The sequence below is a fragment of the Osmerus mordax genome, chromosome 8 (assembly GCF_038355195.1).
Source record: "Osmerus mordax isolate fOsmMor3 chromosome 8, fOsmMor3.pri, whole genome shotgun sequence".
In the NCBI taxonomy this organism is placed as follows: Eukaryota; Metazoa; Chordata; class Actinopteri; order Osmeriformes; family Osmeridae; genus Osmerus; species Osmerus mordax.
This window is the reverse complement of record NC_090057.1, coordinates 13,272,615-13,295,129: the sequence shown is the minus strand read 5'-3', so window position 1 is coordinate 13,295,129 and position 22,515 is coordinate 13,272,615. Positions and strand designations below refer to the sequence as shown.

Genomic DNA, 22,515 nt, shown 5'->3' with positions numbered 1-22,515 from the left:
ACGCTCTTGGAAATGTCCATGAAACACTGTCCTCCAGCTCTCAACTAACATCAGAACCATGGAGATTATACTGCATCACTATCGGAAAAAAATCATGTCAATGTTCTACTAAAAAGATGAAACCATCCCATTTGTATTATATGAGAGGATACATAAACACTGGTTCCTGAATTGTCATATCTTGTTTTATACTTATTTTGTTTTAAAAAAAAGAGCTAGTGAGCTACCGTTAGCTTGCTAGTTAAATTTGTGAGTGTTGTTGATAAAGGCAAAGAGTTCAATTTCTTGTGTGGAGATTCCTGCCGGACACATGAAATCTGAAGTCCTGCCTTGCGAGAGAACATTGCTGTCCAAACCTTGCGATACTCAGCCTAGCGACACTTAACACACCCACACACACCCACAAACACACACCCACAAACACACACACACAAACAAACCCCCTGGCCAAAGCAGGTAAAAAAAGGCTGGACCCAAACTGCCTCCTGTCACAAAGGCTCAGCCCATCAAAAGACAGCTCACTTCCGAGCCTGCACTTCTGTTGACACGAGTCACCTGCGACGCGCCTGGGGTAGCGCTCAGCGATGCCATCTTTGAAGTGCCCGACGGCTCTGAGCCACGGCCCCACAAGCCCTCGTTGCCAACTCAACAGAAGTAGTCATTGTGTGTGTGTGTGCGCGAGGAGGCTTTTCTTGTGCCTGTAGGTATGCGAGCGCTGGCATATCTAACTCTATGGCTCAGCGTACACCTCCCACGAGGTCTGCCAGTTGGTGCTTGAGAAGGTAAACAGGCCAGTCCACCCCTGGCCCTCAGACACCTGTGGAGGGGCCATCTGCTTCATGGTGCCACATGCAGACTTGGCCTCTGAAACCGTCTTGTGGAGCTCCAGGCCATGCTGGCTGCCTGGCGGGAATTCGGCGAACCGCGCTCGAGAAGTGTCCGGAAGCGGTGGAGCAGAGCTGCACCACAACGCAACCGTCCTGTTAAGAGAGAAGCTTTACGATGCCTCATCTCCTCTGTAGGCCACGTTTAATGATGCTTGTGGTTAGTGTGACTGATGATTTCCGGTCACCACCCCCAGAAGAGGGGACTGGTTTGTTCACAGTCTGGCTGTGAGATACCCTCAGTGTTCTCTACCTGAGGTGAGCCGATTGGCTGGACATCATTCACTTCCTGGTCTGGTGACCTAGATGTTGCTCCTGGGCCACACCTCCTATTGTGCCAATGAGTGAGTGATCAATGAGTCACACAGAGTCCAGGGGACCGGATGACAGGACATTCGTCTTCGCTCCGCCCCTGTCTTCCCTCTGCTCCTCCCGTTCTGTGAGAGATGAGCCAGGAGTGGAGGAAGAGCCTGAGGGGGGGCGGTGGCCTAAAATAGGATGTCAGAGGCAGCCACCTCTCCAAGCTGCTCTTTATGACTCCGTGACTCATCGCTCTCTCTCTCTCGCTACCTCCGACGTCCATCCCTCGCCTTCATTACCTCCCCTCCATCCCCCCCCCCCCCCGCATCATTCTTCTACCTCCCTCCTCCATCCCTCGCCTTCAATGATCCCCCTCCTTTCCCTACCTCCGCCTTTCACCGGCTCCCCCGCCTCCCTCGATTCTCCTTCTCTTCCCTTCGCATTTTTTTTGCCATCTCCACCGCTCTCCTTTCACCTCTACCTCTTCTACCTACCCTCCACCCCTCCGCCTAACTACCTTTTCCCCCCCACCTGTTCTCGGCCTCTGACACTTCATTATTTATAATCTGTCCATCTTCAGTCTCTCTCAGTCTCTCTCTCTCTTGTTTTCCTCAGAGGACAATTTGTCTGTCTAAGTGGTGTGGGGGGTGAGGGTTCGGGGGTGACTCCCAGACAGCTCAGGTACAAAACCCCGGCCCTCACCTCGTCTCTCTCTCTTTCTCTATCTCTCTCTCTCCTCTTCACTATCTTCCTCTTCAAACACACACACAGGTTTCCCCCCCCCCCCCCCCCCCCCTGAGTCATCTACCAGAGCCCACAGCCCACATCACGGCCTGATTGTCACACTTCGGCTGATTGTTCCACCAATCCCAGCCTCCGGTCCCGGCTAAGCTGTGGGGCCTTTCCTTCTCCCCAGAAGCCTTGACTGAAGCGGCTGTGCTGGAGGAGAAGCAGGAGTATGGGGGAGGCAGCTTTTGTCGGCTTGTCAAGCGAGGGAGGAGAGGAGAGACGGAGCGAGACGAGGCGAGATGACAGAATGCATTCTGGCGGCGTTCGATCACGCATCGTCTCAGCGAGCGTTAATACCGTATGTCATCGGTCTGGATATCAAAACAGACAGTCCTCGGTCTGTCACGGAGGCAGATGACTCCGGGCTCCGTTCATTAAGGACGGTTTGAAAGGGAGGTTCGCACAGAGAAATGCTCGTGCCCTGGGGAGGGGGCGGAGGGGGGGGTTGGGGTCCCTAGAGGACATGTCCACAGCCTGACATACTTTATATGGGACCATTAAGTCAGGCTAAGGATGTAAGCATGTGTTGGGGTTGAGGAGTGACTGTGTGTGTGTGTGCATTTTGTCAAGGAGATGAGTTTCCTCTGTGTCTGGGTTCCCTCTGTGCCCGTGTTCGATGTTTTCGTGTTCGAGTTTCCTCTGTGCCCGTGTTCGATGAGGCGTGGGAGACAAAGCCCAACAGAAACCCCACCTGCAGCGCTAGAGCAGAACATTCCGGGTAAAGGAACCCCCACAGAGGACAGGACACCGGAACTAAACACTCCACACAGTTTTAATGTTAAAACGAAAACTATTCTATTTAATAATTGAACTCTCGCAATAATGCTCTAGGTAAAACGGTTTGTGTGTGTGTGTGCCGGTGTGTTTGAGAGCGTGCGAGCCAAGTTGTGCGTGTGTGTGTGTGTGTGTACTCACAGCCAGTAGCCTGCTTTTGTCTTTCTCTGCAGCAGTGTGGGTGTTCTCCAGGGTCAGCCTGTGTTTCTTGGACAGTTCCTCCAGCGCTCGGGTCTGACTCTCCTTGAAGTGGGCGGCGTCCTCCTCATACTTGGAGCGCAAGTTCATCATCTCCTTCTCGTATATCTGCTTCTCCTCCCGCAGGGTCTGGAGGGAACGCACACACAGGGAACTTTGGTACCCAGACACTTACACACACACAAACCCAGGAACTTTAGTACCCACTACCCAGTATCACACACTTATACACACACACACAAACAGTGTTGTGCATGAACGAGTTCAAAAGAACGCGTTCATTGAACACGTTCATTTTTATGAGAACGATGAACTGAACGCAACTTAATGACAAATAATGAATTTGAACGGTGAACACGTTCATATTATTTGAGGTCTAGCTAAGACTTTACGGAATGTTTTCCTTCTCCTGAGGATAGACGCTGTCTAAATCGAATGCAAAAATTTTCGCTATGTAGCCTAACCTAAACCAACTAACTCGATGTTACCCATGATTCATCGCACACACGTTACCAAACAAGCAGCGCGTTCCAAGACAACAGCTCTCGGTCTCATAAAAATGGCAAGTGAAAGCAGAGACGCAGACTCAGCGACTACATCTGATGCACCTTATTATTTTTTGAGGGATTTTTACACACAGTAAACACACACACCTTAAAACTATGAAATGAACTGAACTATGAATGAGTTCAGTATTTAAATGGGGAACTATGAACGTGACCATGAACGTTCCTACCCTCACCTATGGTCACGAACTGTGGGTAGTTACCGAAAGAACGAGATCACGAATACAAGCGGCCGAAATGAGCTTTCTCCGCAGGGTGTCCGGGCTCTCCCTTAGAGATAGGGTGAGAAGCTCGGTCATCCGGGAGGGGCTCAGAGTAGAACCGCTGCTCCTCTGCGTCGAGAGGAGCCAGTTGAGGTGGCTCGGGCATCTGATCAGGATGCCTCCTGGATGCCTCCCTGGTGAGGTGTTCTGGGCACGTCCCACTGGGAAGAGGCCCCGGGGAAGACCCAGGACACGCTGGAGGGACTATGTCTCTCGGCTGGCCTGGGAACGCCTCAGGGTCCCCCACGAAGAGCTGGTGGAAGTGGCCGGGGAAAGGGAAGTCTGGGCCTCCCTGCTTAGGTTGCTGCCCCCACGACCCGACCCCCGGACAAGCGGCAGATAACGAACGAACGAACTATGAACGTGAACTATTCATGTTTACTTGTATGAACTGAACTTTGAACGAGTTCATGGGAGGTATGAACGTGCACAACACTGCACACAAACTTGGAATTTAAGTGCCCACACACTTACACACAAACTTGGAACTTGAGTACCCCCTCCCCCCCACACACACACACACAGAAGCAGGAACTGTAATACCCACACAATTACACACACACACACACACACGTCTTCATCATAGGAACTGTAAATGAATGAATCCAAACACAACTTCCCAAAAAACAAGAGTAACAGCTGCTTTTCAGAGGGTTGACTTGCAACAGGCTTGTCACACTCCACCAGACACACACACGCTTTTTTATGCGGTTCTATTTGTAGACAAGAGGGAAGACGGCGACATCCAGAACATGGTTTCAATCTCCTCTGACGCACTGATGCTCACACTCAACCAGCCGAGACACAGACGTCTGCATGATCAGACAGGCAGGGAGGCTAAACGCTCCCAGCACAGCGGATCAGCGCACAGCGCAACAGTCCACAGTTGTCATGGCAACTTGTAACTCAAGGCCAGGGTTTGAAAAAATACGAGGTTTTTGCAGAAGGAGGCAAAAGGGGAATCGAAGACAAAATGAGAGAGAGAAAGTGAGAGTGAGAGAATGAGAGAGAATGAGAGAGGGAAAGAGATGACTTTAGCTACTCGAGCATGTCACTTTCATGTAAATGCAGAGGGAACAGACTTTCCATGACATTTACCAAGAGCAATAGTCAGCCCACAGTGTGCTGCTCTTAAATTAATATTGTGACATTTGCTGAAGGATGAATTCCAGTTTCACATAATGGTCAGCTGAGCCGAGACAGAAACCACAACTGGATAGACCAGGGGACGTTAGGAGGAAGAGGAAAAAAAAGGACTGCCTCACATCCAGGCCATCACCTCAGCACCTGCTAGCTCTCTCTTCAACCCCAGGCAGAGCTCACCTTCTCCAGGGAGAGGGTCTGCTGCCTCTGCCTCTCATCCAGGACCTGGTTCTTGGTCTGCAGGGCTCCTCTCTCCTCCTCCAGACGCAGCACTTTGTCTTTCAGGCGGCTCCTCTCCGACTCCAGGTCTCGGATAGCCGCTTCCTGGGTCATCTGAGTCGCCTGCAGGCTGCCGATGTGGCCTGGACACACACACACACACCACCCACACACGTTGCATCAGTAGGAGCAACACGTGTGTGTCGTATACTGTCGGCTTTATAAAGGTTTTTAAGTTGTATATGTTATTTATTTGTACTGTTTATACAGATCACATAGGATTAGGATTTATTCATTTAGGAATTAACATTTTAAACCACAACAGGGGATTTAGGTAAGACAGATTGGAAACTGCTACGAGGATCAGGACCAAGTTTTGCATTTGCAAGAGTTGCAAATGGAGAATGAGGGGATGAGTATATTAGGGGGACAAATATAGCTGGGAGAAGGTTGGAGGAGACAGGAGAGGAGGAAGGAAGTCTTTACTGGCTTTGAGGAGGATCTCCGTGGCCTGCTGCTGTACTCGGTCTCTGGCCGCCTCCAGCTCGCACTCAGACTCCTTCTGACGAATCTCCACTATCTCCGAATCCTGGGTCACCTCATCCAGCTGTTTGGTGAGATCCTGGAGGTAGGCCCGCACACGCAGAGAGAATAGGAGAGAGAGGGAGATTGAAAGACAGAAAGAAAGAAAGAGAGACAGACAGACACAGTCATTAGCCAGAAAAAAACTATCTTTCATTTGATTAGCATGTGAAACTGGAATCTGTAGTCTAATCTTTCTTACTTATGAGATGCCCATTTAGCTAGACATGTCCCTTGGGAAAAGAATGCAAATCTGATGTAAATATTTACACTGGTAATGCTGATCTAAACCGAATATACTTTATTAAAAGATACACAATGTTTTAATATTTGCTAAGGTTCCAGGCATTAGACTATACAATATGGGAATAACTGATAACATATAAATCCTCAGGACCCACTGTCCCTACAAAACAATGCCTATTCACATAATGACAAGTGCCCCAAACCGTGTAGAATATAGCAAGTTGTCACAACTACTCAAGAGTGGTAACCATTCTTAAAAATCAGTTACAACATGTCAAAGTTGCAATAGTGCTACGTTTTAGACAGTCAATAGTCTAGTCAATATTCAAACTGATTTTAACAGAAATTGGAATTCAGTCATCTAATCTGATCTAAATCCACAGTGATAGTTGCTTAAATCCAGCAGTCATCGACATCAAGGGTGATAAAACCTGTCACAGTTCCTCCATTAGTCTGAACATTCATGTGGCCTGAAGAACAAGTTATTCTGAACGCCTTCAGAATACTGAATATTATAAACTATGTGTTCCTAAAACAATGAATTATGCATTATAGGGTTGACATATCAAAGAACGCAAAATCACCCACTCTCCTGATCTGCTTGCCTTACCAACATAACCAGGACTACAGATTAGAGAAGTGTGAATGAATTTCAAAGCCTTCAAAGTCAATGCGGCTAACTCTCACCTAGTTCCCCTGCTCTTTCATGTCCTTGTTTCAAAAGCAAAGAGAATGGACGGGGTGATGAGGGAGGGAAAAAAGATGGTGGGGGAAGAAGAGATGCGTTTTAGGAAAGGAATTCAAGTCCCTCTGAGCTACAGGAAGTGCTCGGTCTCTGCCCGTACCTTGACGTTGTTCTCGGCTGCGGCGAGGGAGGCCTGCAGCTTATGAGCCTTCTCCCTGTTGTCCCTCGACTCCTCCTGCACGCGCTGCAGCTCGGCTCTCAGCTTGCTCAGGGTCTTTTGCAGCGACGCCTCCTGCGTCTGGAACTCCCGCCGCAACTCGGCCTCGGTCTTCTTCCACGCCAGCAAGTTGTCGGAGGTCAGCTGCTGGGTTCTCTTCATGGCCTCCAGCTCGCGCTCGTAGAACGCCTGAGCCTGCACAGGGTTTTAACATCGGGGAGGTTTAACATTTGAAGGACTTACAATGGAATTGGAAAGCCCTGGTTGTGTGGAGGTGTGGCCCCACCTTGCTGAGCTTGGCCTCGTACTCCTCCACCAGACGCTTCTTATCCTGTTTCAGCTCCTCCACCCGCTCCGTCAGAGACTCCACCTGCAACAAAGGATACCTTACCAGCCACATCCTTGCGCAGCGGCTTTGGTTTATCTAGTTAGTCATTGGACTACCTCTACCTTGTACCAGCTAGATTGTCTAGTTAGTAATGCTAACATTTCCAGCTAACAATTCTAGATCAGTTATGCTAAAAGTTGCAGCAAGCGAGTCTTGTTAGTTGTGGTACCTCGGCCTTGTGCAGCTGGCCCAGTTTCTCCTGGTCTTTGCTGTAGTTGGCGTTCTGACTCTGGTGTGACCGCAGGATGTCCTGCACTTCCTGGCGATGGGCCGACTTCAGTTCCTCCAGCGCCGTCTTCTTCTCCTGCTCGAACTGGGTCTGCGCCTGGCCGAACGTTCTCAGCTTCTCCTCGAAAGACCTCCTCATCTCCTCCACCTCCCGGGACATGGTGACCACGCGCTGCGTGTGCTGGGCCTCTGTGCACAGCTGCATGTCCTCCACACGCTGCCGGTAGCCCTCAAACTCAGCCAGCGCCTGGCGCTTCATGCGATCGTGCTGCTCCATGGACTCCTCTAGGGACTGGATGCGGCGCTTCAGGTCAATCTCGTCGCTGATCTTACCCTTGTACTGGAGGATCTTCTCACGGGTCTCCGTCAGAATCTGCTGCACTTCCTCCTCGTGGGCCTCCTTCAGCGTGGCGATGGCAGCCTCGTGCTCGTCGTTCTTGGTGTTGAGAGCGTAGATCACCTAGGAGACGGGGAGGATGGGAGATACTGGTCAGCTGGGAGACAAAGAAGATAGATGATGCTAGTCAGCTATTAGACAGGTATGATAGGAGATACTGGTCAGCTAGGAGACAAGGAGGGTAGGAGATGCTGGTCAACTAGGAGACAGGGAGGGTAGGAGATACTGGTCAGCTGGGAGACAAGGAGGTTGGAGATGCTAGTCAGCTAGGAGATACGGAGGGTAGGATATACTGTTCAGCTAGGAGACAGGGAGGGTAGGAGATACTGGTCAGCTAGGAGACAGGGAGGGTCAGGAGCTGGTCAGCTAGGAGACATGGAGAAAAGTCTAGCTGAAATCACAGACTCCACTCAAGGTCCTGACACCAGAGCGGATTCAAATCCAAAATGCAGAAGCTATTCAACACAGCAGTGTGTAGGAAACTAAATGATTAAGGCAGGGGTACGGGCTGTTTTGTGAGTTTCACTCAGTCAAAAGGCTACTTAATTTTTCCTCCATTTTTCTTCCATTCATGAAACATGACAGGATAATCTTGCTCTTTCTGTTCAGGTCTTGGGCTCTGGCCTGTCTTCCTGACCGGACACTGGTTTCTCTGCACAAATCCACTGATTCATAATACCAACACTCGAATAGCTTAAAAAATGTAAAGCTCTTTTACTTTGCTGGTGAGGAAGTGAGGAGGGAAAATAAAGGCTTCCATATTTTATGAGCCTGGGTGCGAGCAGCATGAGAATCTCAAAGGTGCGCCGCCACAGTTTTCAACCCTATAGAGAAATGGTTTGCTTCCACACAACATGGTGGATGACTCAACTCCCACATTTCAAACTAATTTGCCGTATTTTGAGTTTTCATCAAGGTTCCATAAACAAATCACCAAACTACTGTTTAAATGTCACCAGCATCTGTCTAATATTAGTCTGGCTGATATTGTATCACGGTGCTACCTGCATTAATAATGGCAAACCTGCACAACTCAGAATCTATTTTGTGTTGTTTTTGAATGTCAATCAAAATAAAAAGCAAAACACCCGTCAACTGTCTTTTCATGAAGACCACTATGGCTATTTGAGTAATTTAAACACTGTCCCTCACAACAGCGGTGCTAAAGGACTGAGTTACTCTAAACGTAGACTACTCTGAGCATGTTAGTGGATCTGTAAATGCGTCTTCCCCATGGGCAACATTGCAGCCTGCAATACCGCATGAGCACCAAGATTTCCAGAAAATGTCTTTCTCTGTCAAAGCGCCTGTCAGGCCAACACTGCAACACATCACCATCCCCTTCCCCCACCCCTCGCCATGCACATCCCTGCCCATAATAATCATATCTCTCCAGGAGGTAAAGTGATAAAGTGCCGGTTGAGAGGATTGTAATGAAATGAGAAGGATTCTACAGGAAAGAGAGGGATTCTTCCGGAATAAAAGGATTCTACTGGAACGATAAGACTCTACTGGAATAAAATGATTCTTCTGGATTAAAGGGATTCAGCAACACTTTCCATTGATGCTACGTAGGAGATGTTCATTAACTATCAGCCATACCTAACAACATTGCAGTTGCAAACTGCTATGTAGCTAGCCTACACTTCATTACAGTTTAGCGGTACAAGTTATTGCACAAGTAAAACTAGGTATACAGGGTAGTTAAGGCTGGGCTATCCAGGGGTAAGTGGATGTAAACATTCATCTTGTTTTGGTGAAACAATCTTCTGTCCCTTTATAATAATATTGGATAGTGTACATTATCCACTTACCCCTTACACCTCCAAACATTTACTTATAGCATTTCCTACATTGTTTATACTATATGTATAGTCATGGTAGTTGATGTTAATGCAAGCTTAATTTAAAATGCCACCAGGGATTCTACTGGAAGGAAAAGACTCTAATGGAACGAGGGAACATCAGAGTTCAGAATTCATCTCCATTGTGTACCAGATAAGAGAGAGCTCAGTTCTATTTGGTGCTACACTTGTCAAGCCACATGCTGGGAGAAAAGGAGAAAGATAGAGAGCAGAACGAGAAATGGAGGGTGACAGAATATAAGCTCTGTCCCATGGCTGTGTGGATGATAGCACTGGCCTGAAAGACAAAAGGCTAAGACAGATGAGAGTGCTGCTCTGGTGTCATTATCCTATAATGCATTCTCCCCCTCATTTAACCAGACTGATCTGTGACTCTCCCACACTTCCCTCACTCGTCTCTCTGGTCATACAGCAAATGAAGAAATGACATATAACCTAAAGTATTCTAACACGTGTAATGGGCCAATGCAATGGCGAACTGGCTGCCTGTGGAGTACTTGTACTTATCTTCCAGACAGTGTTTAACCAGTGTGAGTGTCTGTGTGTGTAAGTGTGTGTGTGTGAGAGTGTAAAAAATGCAGACCAATAGATAAATGTCAGGATGCTCTCTGGGATGCCCTTACGAACCCTATTGACTGTAGCTGATCAATACTGCAGCACTACACCACACAGTTCAAGCTCAACATCGAACCGTATACCAGCAGGTACCAAAACTCAGATAGCATCATTTGTACAACGAGACCAATAACTCAACACTCACTGTTAAAAAGATACAGAACTAGCCTATAGATCCATAGATCTAGCCTACAAGCCAAGGAATTTACCAACAGATTATGAAGAGATATTCAAAGGAAACTCGAGGCAAACACTAAATAGGCCTAGTTGCAGTATGCTAAATAAAACCTATACACAATGATCTCAAATGTCAAACATAACTACGTAGTTCAAGTAGAGTAAAACTTTTGTATAGATTTTTTTACAACATTGGTTTTTGTCAGAATATGACATTGGGCCCAGACAACTGATGTACTTTTCATTAGAAATATCTATGACAACAATTCAAATTGAACTGATCTGGGCCATTCAGAAATTTTGTTGATCAAAGTTATCAGCTCAGAAGGTCTGTGTGCAGACATATCCAACAACATTAGACCAACAGTAGTCTACATAACTACAACATTAACTTGTACCTGAATGAGGTAGTATCCTATTACCCCTTCATTGACCAGGCACTATCAAAACTACCTTCTCCTTTAATTACCTTCCCGAAAGCCTTTAAACTAGTATTGAATTAGGGTGAGACTAAGTATAATTGCTTTAATTGATCGCTCACTATCGATCACTATTGATAAGGCATCTAGATTGATGAAAAGCTTTAAAACATGAGAGCTAGTAAAAGATCACAGCTTTCTTTTGAAAGCCTGTCCTGTTATGTACTTCATCATCATACGTTATGGTAGATTTGAGATAGATGTACCATGTAACTAAATACAAATAGCCTTCCTATAGTGAAAACAGTAGGTAGGATACATATTAATTGCTATGCAATGGTATTAAGTGTTAGCGGTTACTACACAAGTGTAATAAGCACTGCATGGGGGAGGTGTAAGGGTTAAGTGGATGGTGTAAAGGGGCGGTTGGTTCCTTTCAATTTCAAGCTACAATAGGTTCAACTTGCCTACCCTGTGATTCCCAGATCCTCAGGTTAACTTAATGCCAGTCCTAGATCATAGTCAAAAGCATCTGCCACTACATTAAAGCTTCTGAAAGCACTAGTAGCTATATCATAGAGCAAGGAATGGGTTTGGTACATTTTATTGGATTTTGTACCAAAACGTAGTCTGGTGTCCTTGAAGCAGTTCTGAAGCTGTTCTCGGATGAAGGTGGACACTGCAGATAGCCTATCGCTTCCGAAATGCAGGCCTGCCGTAGTTTGTAACAGTTTGTACGTACTGGAGCCCCACCACCGCTCCCTGAGGAGCAAGGCCGCTGATCTGCTCCGCTACTGAATATGCATGGCCTGTGGAAATGGATTTAATGAAGTAGAGAGATAGTGCTAATTAGTGTAATTATAATGAGCGGTATCTACTAAACTGCAAGGTGCACCGTCATCCAGGAGGCAATTAAGCCAGAGGAGGGAGAAGGATATGTTAACTCGGCTTGGTTATAATAAAGGGCGCACGCACACAGCTTGACTGGCTGCAGTGGATGAAAGCCAAGTGGAGACGTGACGCAGAGAAACCTCCTTGCTGTAGCCTGGGTTCCGACGGTCAACGAGTTTCTATTAAAAGCCTGAGTGAGCGGGAAGAGGCAGGCACACATCTGGTGAGTTCCTGGGCTGTTGAGGTTAAACTTGCCAGGCTGACCTGGTTGCCAAACAGACATGGTTCCTTCGAACTCGTTAGAAGCGGACAACGAGTTCTGGTGACAAGCTCATTCCTGCGTGTAGGTCAACAGGTCAGGTAGTCGGCAGTAAGCAGACTTCCTGTCAATCAGCAGAGGGAGGCAGTTTGAAACAATGCTTGGGAGATAAGTAGACTTTGCTGAAAAAGTTGAAGATGGGTGGTTTAGCTTTAGGTTAGATGTTTTGAGGCAAATGCAGAGGAAATATGTTTTGATCCCCACTTTGCTAGATAAGAAGGCTTTGGTTTAGCTGTTGTTGTGACGGATTGGAGTCACAGTCTGAGTCAAGACTATTCTTGTTTGTGACATCATCAGTGTCGTCTGAATTACGGATATTCTTCACAGGTTTTATGAAACAGATTCATCATTTTCATATTCCAGCAGCAACATGCTCTAAAATTAAATATTTAAAACTGGACTACATTTTCGGAAAGGTGCTGTGAAGTGTGAATGAAACATTTCCTAACACAGTCCAAACACACCCGCTCGTACAGATCAAGACTGACCTAGGGAGAGATATTAAAGAGCTTTCCTTTCCATATTCTAGTTTCTCAAACCTTTCCACTGAAACGGAGAATCAAAATATCTGCCGTTTTCTTGCCACTTTAGGATGGGAATCGTGGCTGATGTGTCTCAAGGAGTGTGAAGATGGCCACTCTGAGAGCACGCCCGTTATCTACAGCAGATGTCTGTCTCTACATTCTCCGTCGCCCGTGGAGAATCGATGGAAAGGGAACGAGACAAAGGATGCGTATTCACAGGAGAGCTTTAACTTCAGCTCAATAGTACTTGCCTGCCTGTCTGAGTTCCTTGCCAGTTTGTGTGTGTGTGTGTGTGTGTGTGTGTATGTGTGTGTAAACCCCAACACACTTCTGGGAAGGTAGGCCTCTGGTGTAGTCACAAAAAGGCATGCTCAGGATGCAGTCCAAGTTCATTAAAAAAACAACTCCGGAAGCAGTGTGGAAAATCAATAGGACACATTGGTCTGAGAAGAAATGAGAAAAGAATGATTCAGATCATTCAGATTCCTGAATGAAAAATTTTCAACCTTCAAACGTTTTGTTTATTATGAACCATGAAGCACTGTTTTTGGCAAGAGTGTGCTAGACACTATATCAGCAAAATTCACACTCGGGATGTTTACTAGCTTCCTCAATCCATTATCATTTAAATGATCAAGGCGTTATTTTCTTAAAACTGTTGCGCGTCATAGAAAACACAAAAGCTATACTGAAGGATATTCAGTTTAAATGGATGATAAATGGACTGCATTTCTATAGCGTTTTTCTACCTTAGCGGCACTCAAAGCGCTTCACATTTTTTGTCTTTCATTCACACTCACATACCGAGGGCGGCAGAGCTGCCGTGCAAGGCGCTGCCTTCCCATCAGGACCAACTTTGGGTTCAGTGTTTTGCTCAAGGATACTTTGCCTGTGAGGAGTCAGGAAACAAACCGCCAACCTTGCTATTAAAGGGGTCATAGAATGTAAAACCGAGTTGACCTTGTCATAGTTGAATAACGACAGTTCGGTGGGTAAAATGGACATACAGAGAACCTCAAGTCACATTGACACCTCTTTCCTATGCAAATCTCACCATTTGAAACTGCCGCTGTAAAACCGACAGTTTCCAAAAAAACACAGATGACCGTTGACGTCAACTCGGTGGCTCCACCTTATTTGGCTCTGGTCTGTACCTTTGTCATGCCCCAACATTTACATACAGACCAGCCCACTGGTTGGCCATGTTTGTTCCGCAGCTTCGCTCGTTGAAAAAACCTACCAACCAGCGCGCAGCTCATCTAAATATTCATGATCATACCATAAAAGGGAGAAAACCTCTTGTTTCATTCTAGGGATATTTCACAGGGTTGCATTAGGGCGCATAGAACAGCACCCGGGCCATTTTCGGACCAACCAATGTTACATAACTTATTCGGAGACCTTAAGGAACAGTGTGAAATACCCTATAAAATCATTCTATGACACCTTGAACAGACGACCCTCTCTACCCCCTGAGCCACAGCCGCCACGATGCTAATGCTCCAAAAAAGCTTTTAAAAAGTCCATAGAAAAGTTAACAGTTTCCTTACGTGTCCGTTTAGCTCTTGGTGTACAACAAAGCTATTTCTGCAAAGTATTCCAATCCAATCCAGTGCTCTGCAGTGCAGGGGCCTAGATGGTTAGAAAAAGTTCAGAGTGGTTTCGGCCTGAGTTGGCAATGAAAATGGCAACTGAAGTGTTGGCCTTCCAAGTTAAATTCTGCAAAGCTCTATGAATTGAAGTCATTGGACTAAAGGTGGAACGGCGAAACGCCTGTTTTACTGATGTACATTTATCCAACAGTGACTTGATGATCTTCCAAGAAGGGAAATAAGTCAATTACTTTTACATAAACACAGCATGGACAAAATCTCTACAACATCACACAATTTGCCTGTAGGCCAAGTTTAAAACTGTTCAATTCTAGGCCCTCTGGGTTTTCATTAAAACGTCTTCCAAGAATATAGTGAAGGTGAGTGATCCCAGTCCATTCTGTATTCCATGAAGTGATTCCTTCTCTCTTTGAAGCTCCAAGCTTGGGTATAGATAAGCTAGGGTACTCTTTGTGGGGAAAGCCATCAAATGAACAACAGGATAATGTCCCTCCAATTTTCAGTTGATTGATTAGATTAGGTTCATTTAAGTAACATTGGTGACATTTTTTTACCCCTAAAACCCAGGGGATGGAGCCTGGCAAAGACATTTATATCTTTGTACCTACCCAAGCCACAAACTGAGTGATGTTTCGAATGAATGGTGAAGTAGGAAAATTGTGATATGAAAATAAATTTTACTTTTTGCTACAAACCCTGAATTAATGATCTTCCGTATACATTCCCGTTTTCCATATAATTTTTGTCTTGGTTAAAATGTTTGTCTCTTTCATCTCATTTTTCTCTCTCTCATCCCCTGCCAGATATCCTGTAGGGCTTGGAGGCATTTGGCTTCTCAGTAGACTAATAACATAATAGTCAGGGTAAAACTGATCTTTCAAAGACATAGTAATGCTGTGTAATCACTCTTGTTCTAGAAAGTTTTATGACTTAATGAAAGGGATTTCGGTTGTAAACCTTTATTCACTGAGTCTGGAGAGATTTCAGTATCCTGCAGCACCCTGAAAACTCTAATCGATGGGTCAATGACAACTTGCTCTTATCGTTTTGCTGTGAGTTGTAGTCATCATTATTGGTGCTTACGGTAAACTTCTGTTAGTTACTGAGAACTGCTATTTCTGCCGTAACGTCGGATGTGAGAGGACTACCCCTAGAGCAGGGGGAGGAATCCTATAGTTGGCTACCTGGCACAAGAGGGCTTTGGTCTGATACTGAGAAATATTAACCTTGGAACGAAGGTGCGGTTAAGCTGAAATAAAACCATGTCAACTAAAACACAAATAAAGTTTCTGATCGTCTCTCACACACATACGTGTGGCGTATATTTAGCTACGAGTGGGCGAACTGTAATTGCACATTGCTCAAAGGCTGGAGAAATCAGGAGTTTCAAGACACTTTTCTCAGAGACTGGTTGGCACAGCCTTTTTCCCTAAATGGCAACAGTAATTCAATGTACGGTCTACGGGTTTCCATGGCAACTAAATACAGCAGTACCTGCAGAAGAAAAGCGCAAGCATAGTCTTAGCCCGGTTGGCCATATTCACTAACCAAGCATCCCCAGCTGTTCTAGTCTGACACCTGTTTGGTGGTTTGAGTCTTTGCTCTATGCTACGGGAAACTATAAATAGTTGTATTATAATATAGAAAATATTATTATATAAATATATAATAAAAGACAAATATATTTGCCCTTTCCTGACTGTATGTTATAGCCATGCCCATGCATGCTAACCTTTAGCCTGTGCATCCTAGTCTCATGTGTATGGTAACTATCCATCTATGCATGTTAGCTGTATCTGTGGTATAGTATCCAGCTTGTAGCCGTAGTTGAAAGTAATCTATTTTCCTTGGACTGTAATTACAGACTGGCAAACAGTGTAATAGAGACTATTGCAGATGTTATGGTTGCTAAATCTCCAGCTGATAGGGAAGGTGGATCATGCACCTGGTTCTGACACCAGCATCTGAATCAGCCAGCCAGCCAGTAAGTCAGAGCAAAATTGTAAATCAAACCATTCTGACAATAAGCAGGTTTGCTAACTCGCATCTGGCAAGATTTAGAAATTGCCAATCTGTTCCAAGGATCGTGCTGTGGTATGGGCGCACAGAATCCTAATCCAAATAAGATGCCAACCGGGTTGGGTCAAAGTTGGCAGGACTGGCTTAACAGAGACAGATCAGTCACCCGCAGTCTTTCAGCAAGTGTTTGCTCCGATGGCGTTAGCGAACAGAGGATTCGGTCACTTTCCCATCCTGAAGGAGCAATACACGCAGAGCTATTGTCTAGGATTCAGCATACTGGGCTAAAAGATGGATGATGCCTGGCCATCCCCTACTGGGTACAAGTTCTGTACTGCAGTGCAGCCTATTTCTGTAAGACAGAGTAATGAGCAGCAGAGGCCTGATTGGTTTACATGGTTTATTAAGTGGTGTCATAATCAGAGGGAGCGTGGCCTATATTCACCACCCTGCTCCCTTACTGGAACACTGACTGGAGAATAAAGAGGCTGACAGACACAACGAACTAGAGGGAAAAGGGAGGGAATGTACATGTAAGCTCTGTGTGTGTGTGTGTGTGTGTGTATGTGTGTGTGTCTGTGAGGGTTGGGAGGGGGAAGCAGAGAGGTAGGATTCGGATGTTTTGCAGTAAATGAGGCTAGATGAGTCACCAGTATGTTGGACACAGAGGAGAAATGAGACAAGCGTTCATTGCTACATACTCTGCCACGACCAATCCCAGGGTCGCCCACTGGCCAAAGAGTTTGCCATTAGACCAAAAGGACACGTTAACAGTCAGTCGGGGGCAGGTTACCTCGCCAATTCATCCAAATTTGCACTGCTATGAATCAAACCATGAAGTGTCTGTAGTGCGAGTGTGGGTGACAGTGTGTGTGTGTGTGTGTATGTTGCTTGGTTCTCTCTGAATGCCCAAACCCTGTTAGAAACTAATGAGGAATGTAAAAGAGAATGCTCGGACAGTCTAAGATGGATGAGATCAGTCCATCAGTCTCTCTCTCCCTGCCTCTTGTCTGTGACTGCTCCACAAGCTTGAATATTGATTCATTTATTTTGTTTGCTTTTTTCACCCTAATGCTCTGCCTCGTAACATTTTAGATCAGTCTGGGAAAAACCCTCCATAGCATTGCATCCTGACAAAATATCATCATCCAAAGTATTTCTAGAAAGACGAATGGTGGAGACCAGAGGGCATCGATATCTGTCTGCATTATCTAACGACATTGGCCCTCAAGAGATATACTAGGGTATCTGTCTGCCTTTAGTTCACATATAAAATGTTGACAGTCTAAGTTGCTGATAATTATTATCTATTCCGACCAGCTTTCACTGTTTGGTGAAACCTCCAGAGAAAAGGTTAGTCAATTCTAGTAGCCTATTCAATCATTCATATAAGAAAAAAGATATGAAAATAAAAGATTGCAGGGTTTCCCGCAGCACTTTTCAGTTAAGGCCGCCGCCTAAGCAACACACGCCTGCTGCCTTAACTAGGTTGTAATTTGTATTTTTTTGTTGTTGCAATATCCGCCGTTGTCCTGTTTTATTCCCTTCCTTTCCAAACCGTGATCAACGCCAGTCTCCCTTCTCTGCAGAACGCATTAGTCTATCGCAAACTACCCCCCCCCCCCGCATTATTCTATCGCACAAACTACCCCCCCCCCCCCCGGATTACTCTATCGCACAAACTACCCCCCCCCACTTCTGACAGCAAACCCCACCCTACCACCTTAACTAACACATTTTCTGCGGGAAACCCTGAATTGTGGTCGTTTTCTCTACCTATCTGAATCGGTATGGGACCCAAAAGATCCTATTGGCTGGGCTCTAGTGGAGACTTGTCATCCCACAATGGCACTGAAGTCTGGTGTTTGAGAGAGCACAAGGCAATCAACCAGTTTACTTGAAGCTATGTGTGACAATGTGCAAGGAACAACACACCACTTTAATACTCACTAGCCTGTCACATGGGACCTTGTGTGAGAGAGATAACTGCAGCGACAAGCGTTGTACACACAGCAGGCCCATCACATAGAGTGTGAGATTAACGATGGGAGGGATGGAGGAGGGGGTGAAGAGATCGAGGGATGAGTGTGAAATAGGAAATAGGAGGAGGGATCGCTGGGAGAGGGGGAGAGACGGGGTGAATATAGATGGATGGAAGGGAAAGATGGGGAGACGGGTGGACGGAGAGATGAGGACAGGGAGAAAAGGGTAGGAGGGGATGGATGGAAGATCCATAGTCCATATATTCCCTTCAGAAAGAAAACAGGCATGAAATTACAGGCATGAAATACTGTGTATAAAGGCAGCCTACTGGGGGTTTGTCATGAGAATGGAGGGAAGCATAGCACTCACGGCTAAAGTCAGCCATTAACTCCTGTGACCTATGACCTTCATTTTAGAGGTCTGCATTGTTTCGGCCTACATTTAGGTTTTACCCAAATAAGTTTAGGCTCATTTTAAAACAAAAAATACTTTCTAAGTGTACAATATAAGGATTCTGTGTGGTTGCCATCTAACTACCTGCCAAGTAGCTATTGAACACACAGGTAGGCTGTGGTATTTTGAAATAGCTAAAAGTGTGTATTACACAAAACCCTTTGAATTTATGCTTCTGACAATTCTCCAAATTCCTCTTTGTGAATGTTGGTGCAAGGTAAAAATTGATTCGTTTCATGTAATGGTCAGAAGCAAAAATATTTCACTTAATAATGACCCGCAGTTTTCTTTTTACAGCCTTTGAAGTCACTCATTACACAACATTTCCATTTGACTTAGGCTTATGCTTTTTTTGGACTGGTAGGCTATGTTGTTGATTTTCTATTATGATGATCAGGTCATATAAGGCTAATTGATTCTACAGCATAATATTACCTTCACTATGGAGGAATGCCTCTTTAGCAGTATATTCTATTGTCTTCGGTAAAATTATGCCTTATAGGCAGTGTGTGAATAGCACTATAGAGGTATTCCTGGCAGCCAGTGCACCTCCATTATTCTGCGTGTCTGAGATATAGCCTGGTTATAGAGATACCTTGGATAGGAGTGAACTACCTTCATAGGCGTGAACTCAACCAGTTAATTAGCAGGCCCTGTAAACTTCAAAAGCCCTCTCACTTATTTACCTCTATGACTCAACACAAAAACGCAACATCATGCCTCAACGCATCAGCCACTGATGAGATGAAAAACGGTGGGAGCACAGGTTAGACATCTACATATTTCAAGCGGCTTATCACTGATGTGTATTTACCGAGGTACCCTACACGTTGTGTGTGTGTGTGTGTATGCATGACAAGAATGTGCACTTCATGGATAAACACACTTATCCCAACCACAAGCTGCTGCGTTCAAGATCAGAACAATCTTCATAGCCTCCTCCCCTGCCACTTGACTAATCAACCCAAACTCACATTGCACCTCGAAATAGTCCAACCAAAAGTAACCAAAATCTTCACACAAAATATACTATACTACCTATTGTATTTTGTAGTGTATCTGCAATAAAGTAAGCTAGTTTTTCCTCTTTTTACAACATCTCAAATTCTTTCATTCTGAAAAGTTTGGAAAATGCATCTCTGTGTGTGTCTCACAGAGAGACCATTTATCTTAATGAAATCTGACTTGAGAGTCTGACAATCATCCAGGGAACATCCTGTGGAGGTTAATAACTAACCGCTGCCATCTCACCAGCAGGGAGCTGGCGGACAGTCTGCACCTTTTATTCTCTCTTTCTCTCGATCTCCTTATCCTTCCTTCCCCCTCTCTTTCTTTTGATTTTATTTATCATTCACTCACCCCTTCCTTAATACCTTACTGTATATTTCCCTTGCTTTTTGAGAAAAACAAGCAGCAGTTATAATTGAGTCTGCCTTGCCTGTTCTCAGTCTGCATTTTCCTCTACATGAATTCAAGGTGGAAGAGAATCTTACCCATTGCTAGATCGGAAGAAATGTTAAAGTAAATTACCAGATACGTTATATATTCTTCAACAGATTTATATGTCGGCTAGCAGGAGTAACTAACCACAGCAGATATACATCTTGAGGGGTAGGGTCGTTCTAAAATGACTGACGAATACATCAAGGGTTCTCATCTGAATGCAGGCTGGTCACTGAGAGCGTATCATAAGAAAACACGTCTTATAAAGCAAAAACTGAGATTTGATCACATATTCCATGTAAGGTTATCTACTTAAGCTATGCAAACTATTAATACTATAAACTATTAAAATATCCCAGAAGCAGCAAGGACAGTGCAGCCAACATCCGATCAACGAACCGCATATGGCATTATTCTGGGGCAATTAAGGCCATCATCTGTATTGTAAGCATAAGGAGGAGAACTAATCCAATAGTATACTCGAATAAACGTACAGTGCTGATATTCTCGAGACATGCGTGCCCTGATGCATAATCTCTATCCATTAAATGTTTTGTGTTGGCTATTCAAACATCCAACATAAACATTTGAAATAATAACATACTGCGTTTAACAGTTTAATGTTCACCCAGCATTTGTTCAATAGGTGGACACCTTGGCGATAATAAACTGCGGGTGTAGAGCATGATTCGCTATGTCCGTGGTAAAAGCTTCCAGCAGAACACGTGAGGATGTCTTTGACGTTTTCTATTTCTTGACAGAAATTGAAACTGAAGAATTAGAATGGGAAAGTGATATAAGCGACATTTTAATATCAACATGTTCAGCTTTGACTGTGTGAGTATGCTGTGCAACAGTACGCTGTGTAGGGATGCTGTCGATGGATGCTACTCGCAGCATCCTCATCTCGTCGCCGCTTGACAAGTGTACTGCTGTGGCATCAGCATACAAGCACAGGCAGCCGGTATCCCTTGTAGCTACATTTCAAAGACATCTCTTACCTTTGTAAGCTGGGCTATTTTCTTGCTCATTTTCAGGTGTAGGTCCTGTGTATATTCCATGGCGATGCCGGACTGGTATGACATTGTCGATGCTGATGATGATGCTGAGTTATATTTCCCTGCTCCCGAGGATGGATTGCCAGCAGGGCTGTAGTATTGCTGCCAACCCGTTCCAGTCGCCATCTTCACGATCCCTTAGTTACAGTACAGTATCTAGCGTGCTGTTTTATATAGATAGCAATATGATCAAAGCAGTTACTTTAGTTGGTATCTTTCCCTAGTAAATAAGTAACTTGCTGCGTAGCTTTAGTATAATGTCTGCTTGCTAGTCTAGCTAACTAACAGCTAACATTTCACGAATCCTTGATAGCTAGCACTACTAGCGCTAATGATATTCGTCATTTTGCGTTTTTGTCCGAGTACAATGGCTGTACAGCTGACTGAAATTGCTGGCCAGCTAGTACTTTCTTGCTTTTCCGCTTAATTATGTTTATGTTGTGGTAGGCAGCGCTTGGCTAGCTAAGTAAAGTAGGTTGCTGTTGGCTAAACATCGTTAAACATTCCAGAAATTCCTTGCTCTGAGTCTGACTGAAGTTGATGAGTAAACTAGCACCTGGCGATATTTCTCTGCTTGCGGTTCAGGTGGGTGGATCATGAATCTGGTATTGTCGCACCGGAATTTGCCGGGTTGTTGAGATCGGTCCCTCAGAGCATCGCAGTTATCGAGTCCTGTACTGTACGAGCTTGAGACGAAAGTGTCGCTATGACAGACCGGTTGCTGGCTGAGAGGACACTGTTACCATGGATCACCTCAACAGCACTGAGAAAGTCAACAGTTGAAATGACTGACGTCAGTTCCGTTCGTTACCATTTTTGCTCTTTTTCATTGATGATTTGTTGCCCATTTGATGACATGCATTTATATGATTTTCACAACGCCATCTGCGTGACAAACTGAACCTCGTGTCTGTTCAATGCATTTTCACTTTGAATCCCCAAGTCCGTAGAACTACTAAACGTGTAGTCATAAATCAAGAATTTAAAACACAGTGAACACCAGCCACAGACAAACTCACATATACCACAAAGCTTAGCCCATTCATTTAGCATATTTAGATGCTGTTGCCCTATTTATAATTTCCTCTCTCTTTCATCGTCATCTCTCTTCTTTCCACCTCATTAACAGTAACTCTCCATGGATTGTGAACAGAGGGTCTCTAAAGGGTACTTTAATGGTCTTTGCTGACCACTTAACACAGACACAGTATGTGATCAAGCTGGAGAGCATGGCCTAGGTAAAGCTATATAAAACCA

At 45.1% G+C, this 22,515-nt stretch overlaps 1 protein-coding gene across 1 annotated transcript in view; it reads right to left on the bottom strand.

Annotated features, from left to right (window-relative positions):
- The window catches only part of fam184ab (family with sequence similarity 184 member Ab), a 44,371-nt gene extending 22,914 nt beyond the window's left edge, over nt 1–21,457 (bottom strand). Inside the window, exons 1-7 of the mRNA XM_067241991.1 lie at nt 21,202–21,457; nt 7,424–7,942; nt 7,153–7,236; nt 6,810–7,061; nt 5,623–5,758; nt 5,098–5,279; nt 2,889–3,074 (exon numbers count right to left, since the gene is read on the bottom strand). Coding sequence (XP_067098092.1) covers nt 2,889–3,074; nt 5,098–5,279; nt 5,623–5,758; nt 6,810–7,061; nt 7,153–7,236; nt 7,424–7,942; nt 21,202–21,384 — 1,542 coding nt within the window. The 5' untranslated portion in view covers nt 21,385–21,457. The remainder of the gene's footprint in view (nt 1–2,888; nt 3,075–5,097; nt 5,280–5,622; nt 5,759–6,809; nt 7,062–7,152; nt 7,237–7,423; nt 7,943–21,201) is intronic.
- Between the last annotated feature and the right edge of the window lie 1,058 nt (nt 21,458–22,515).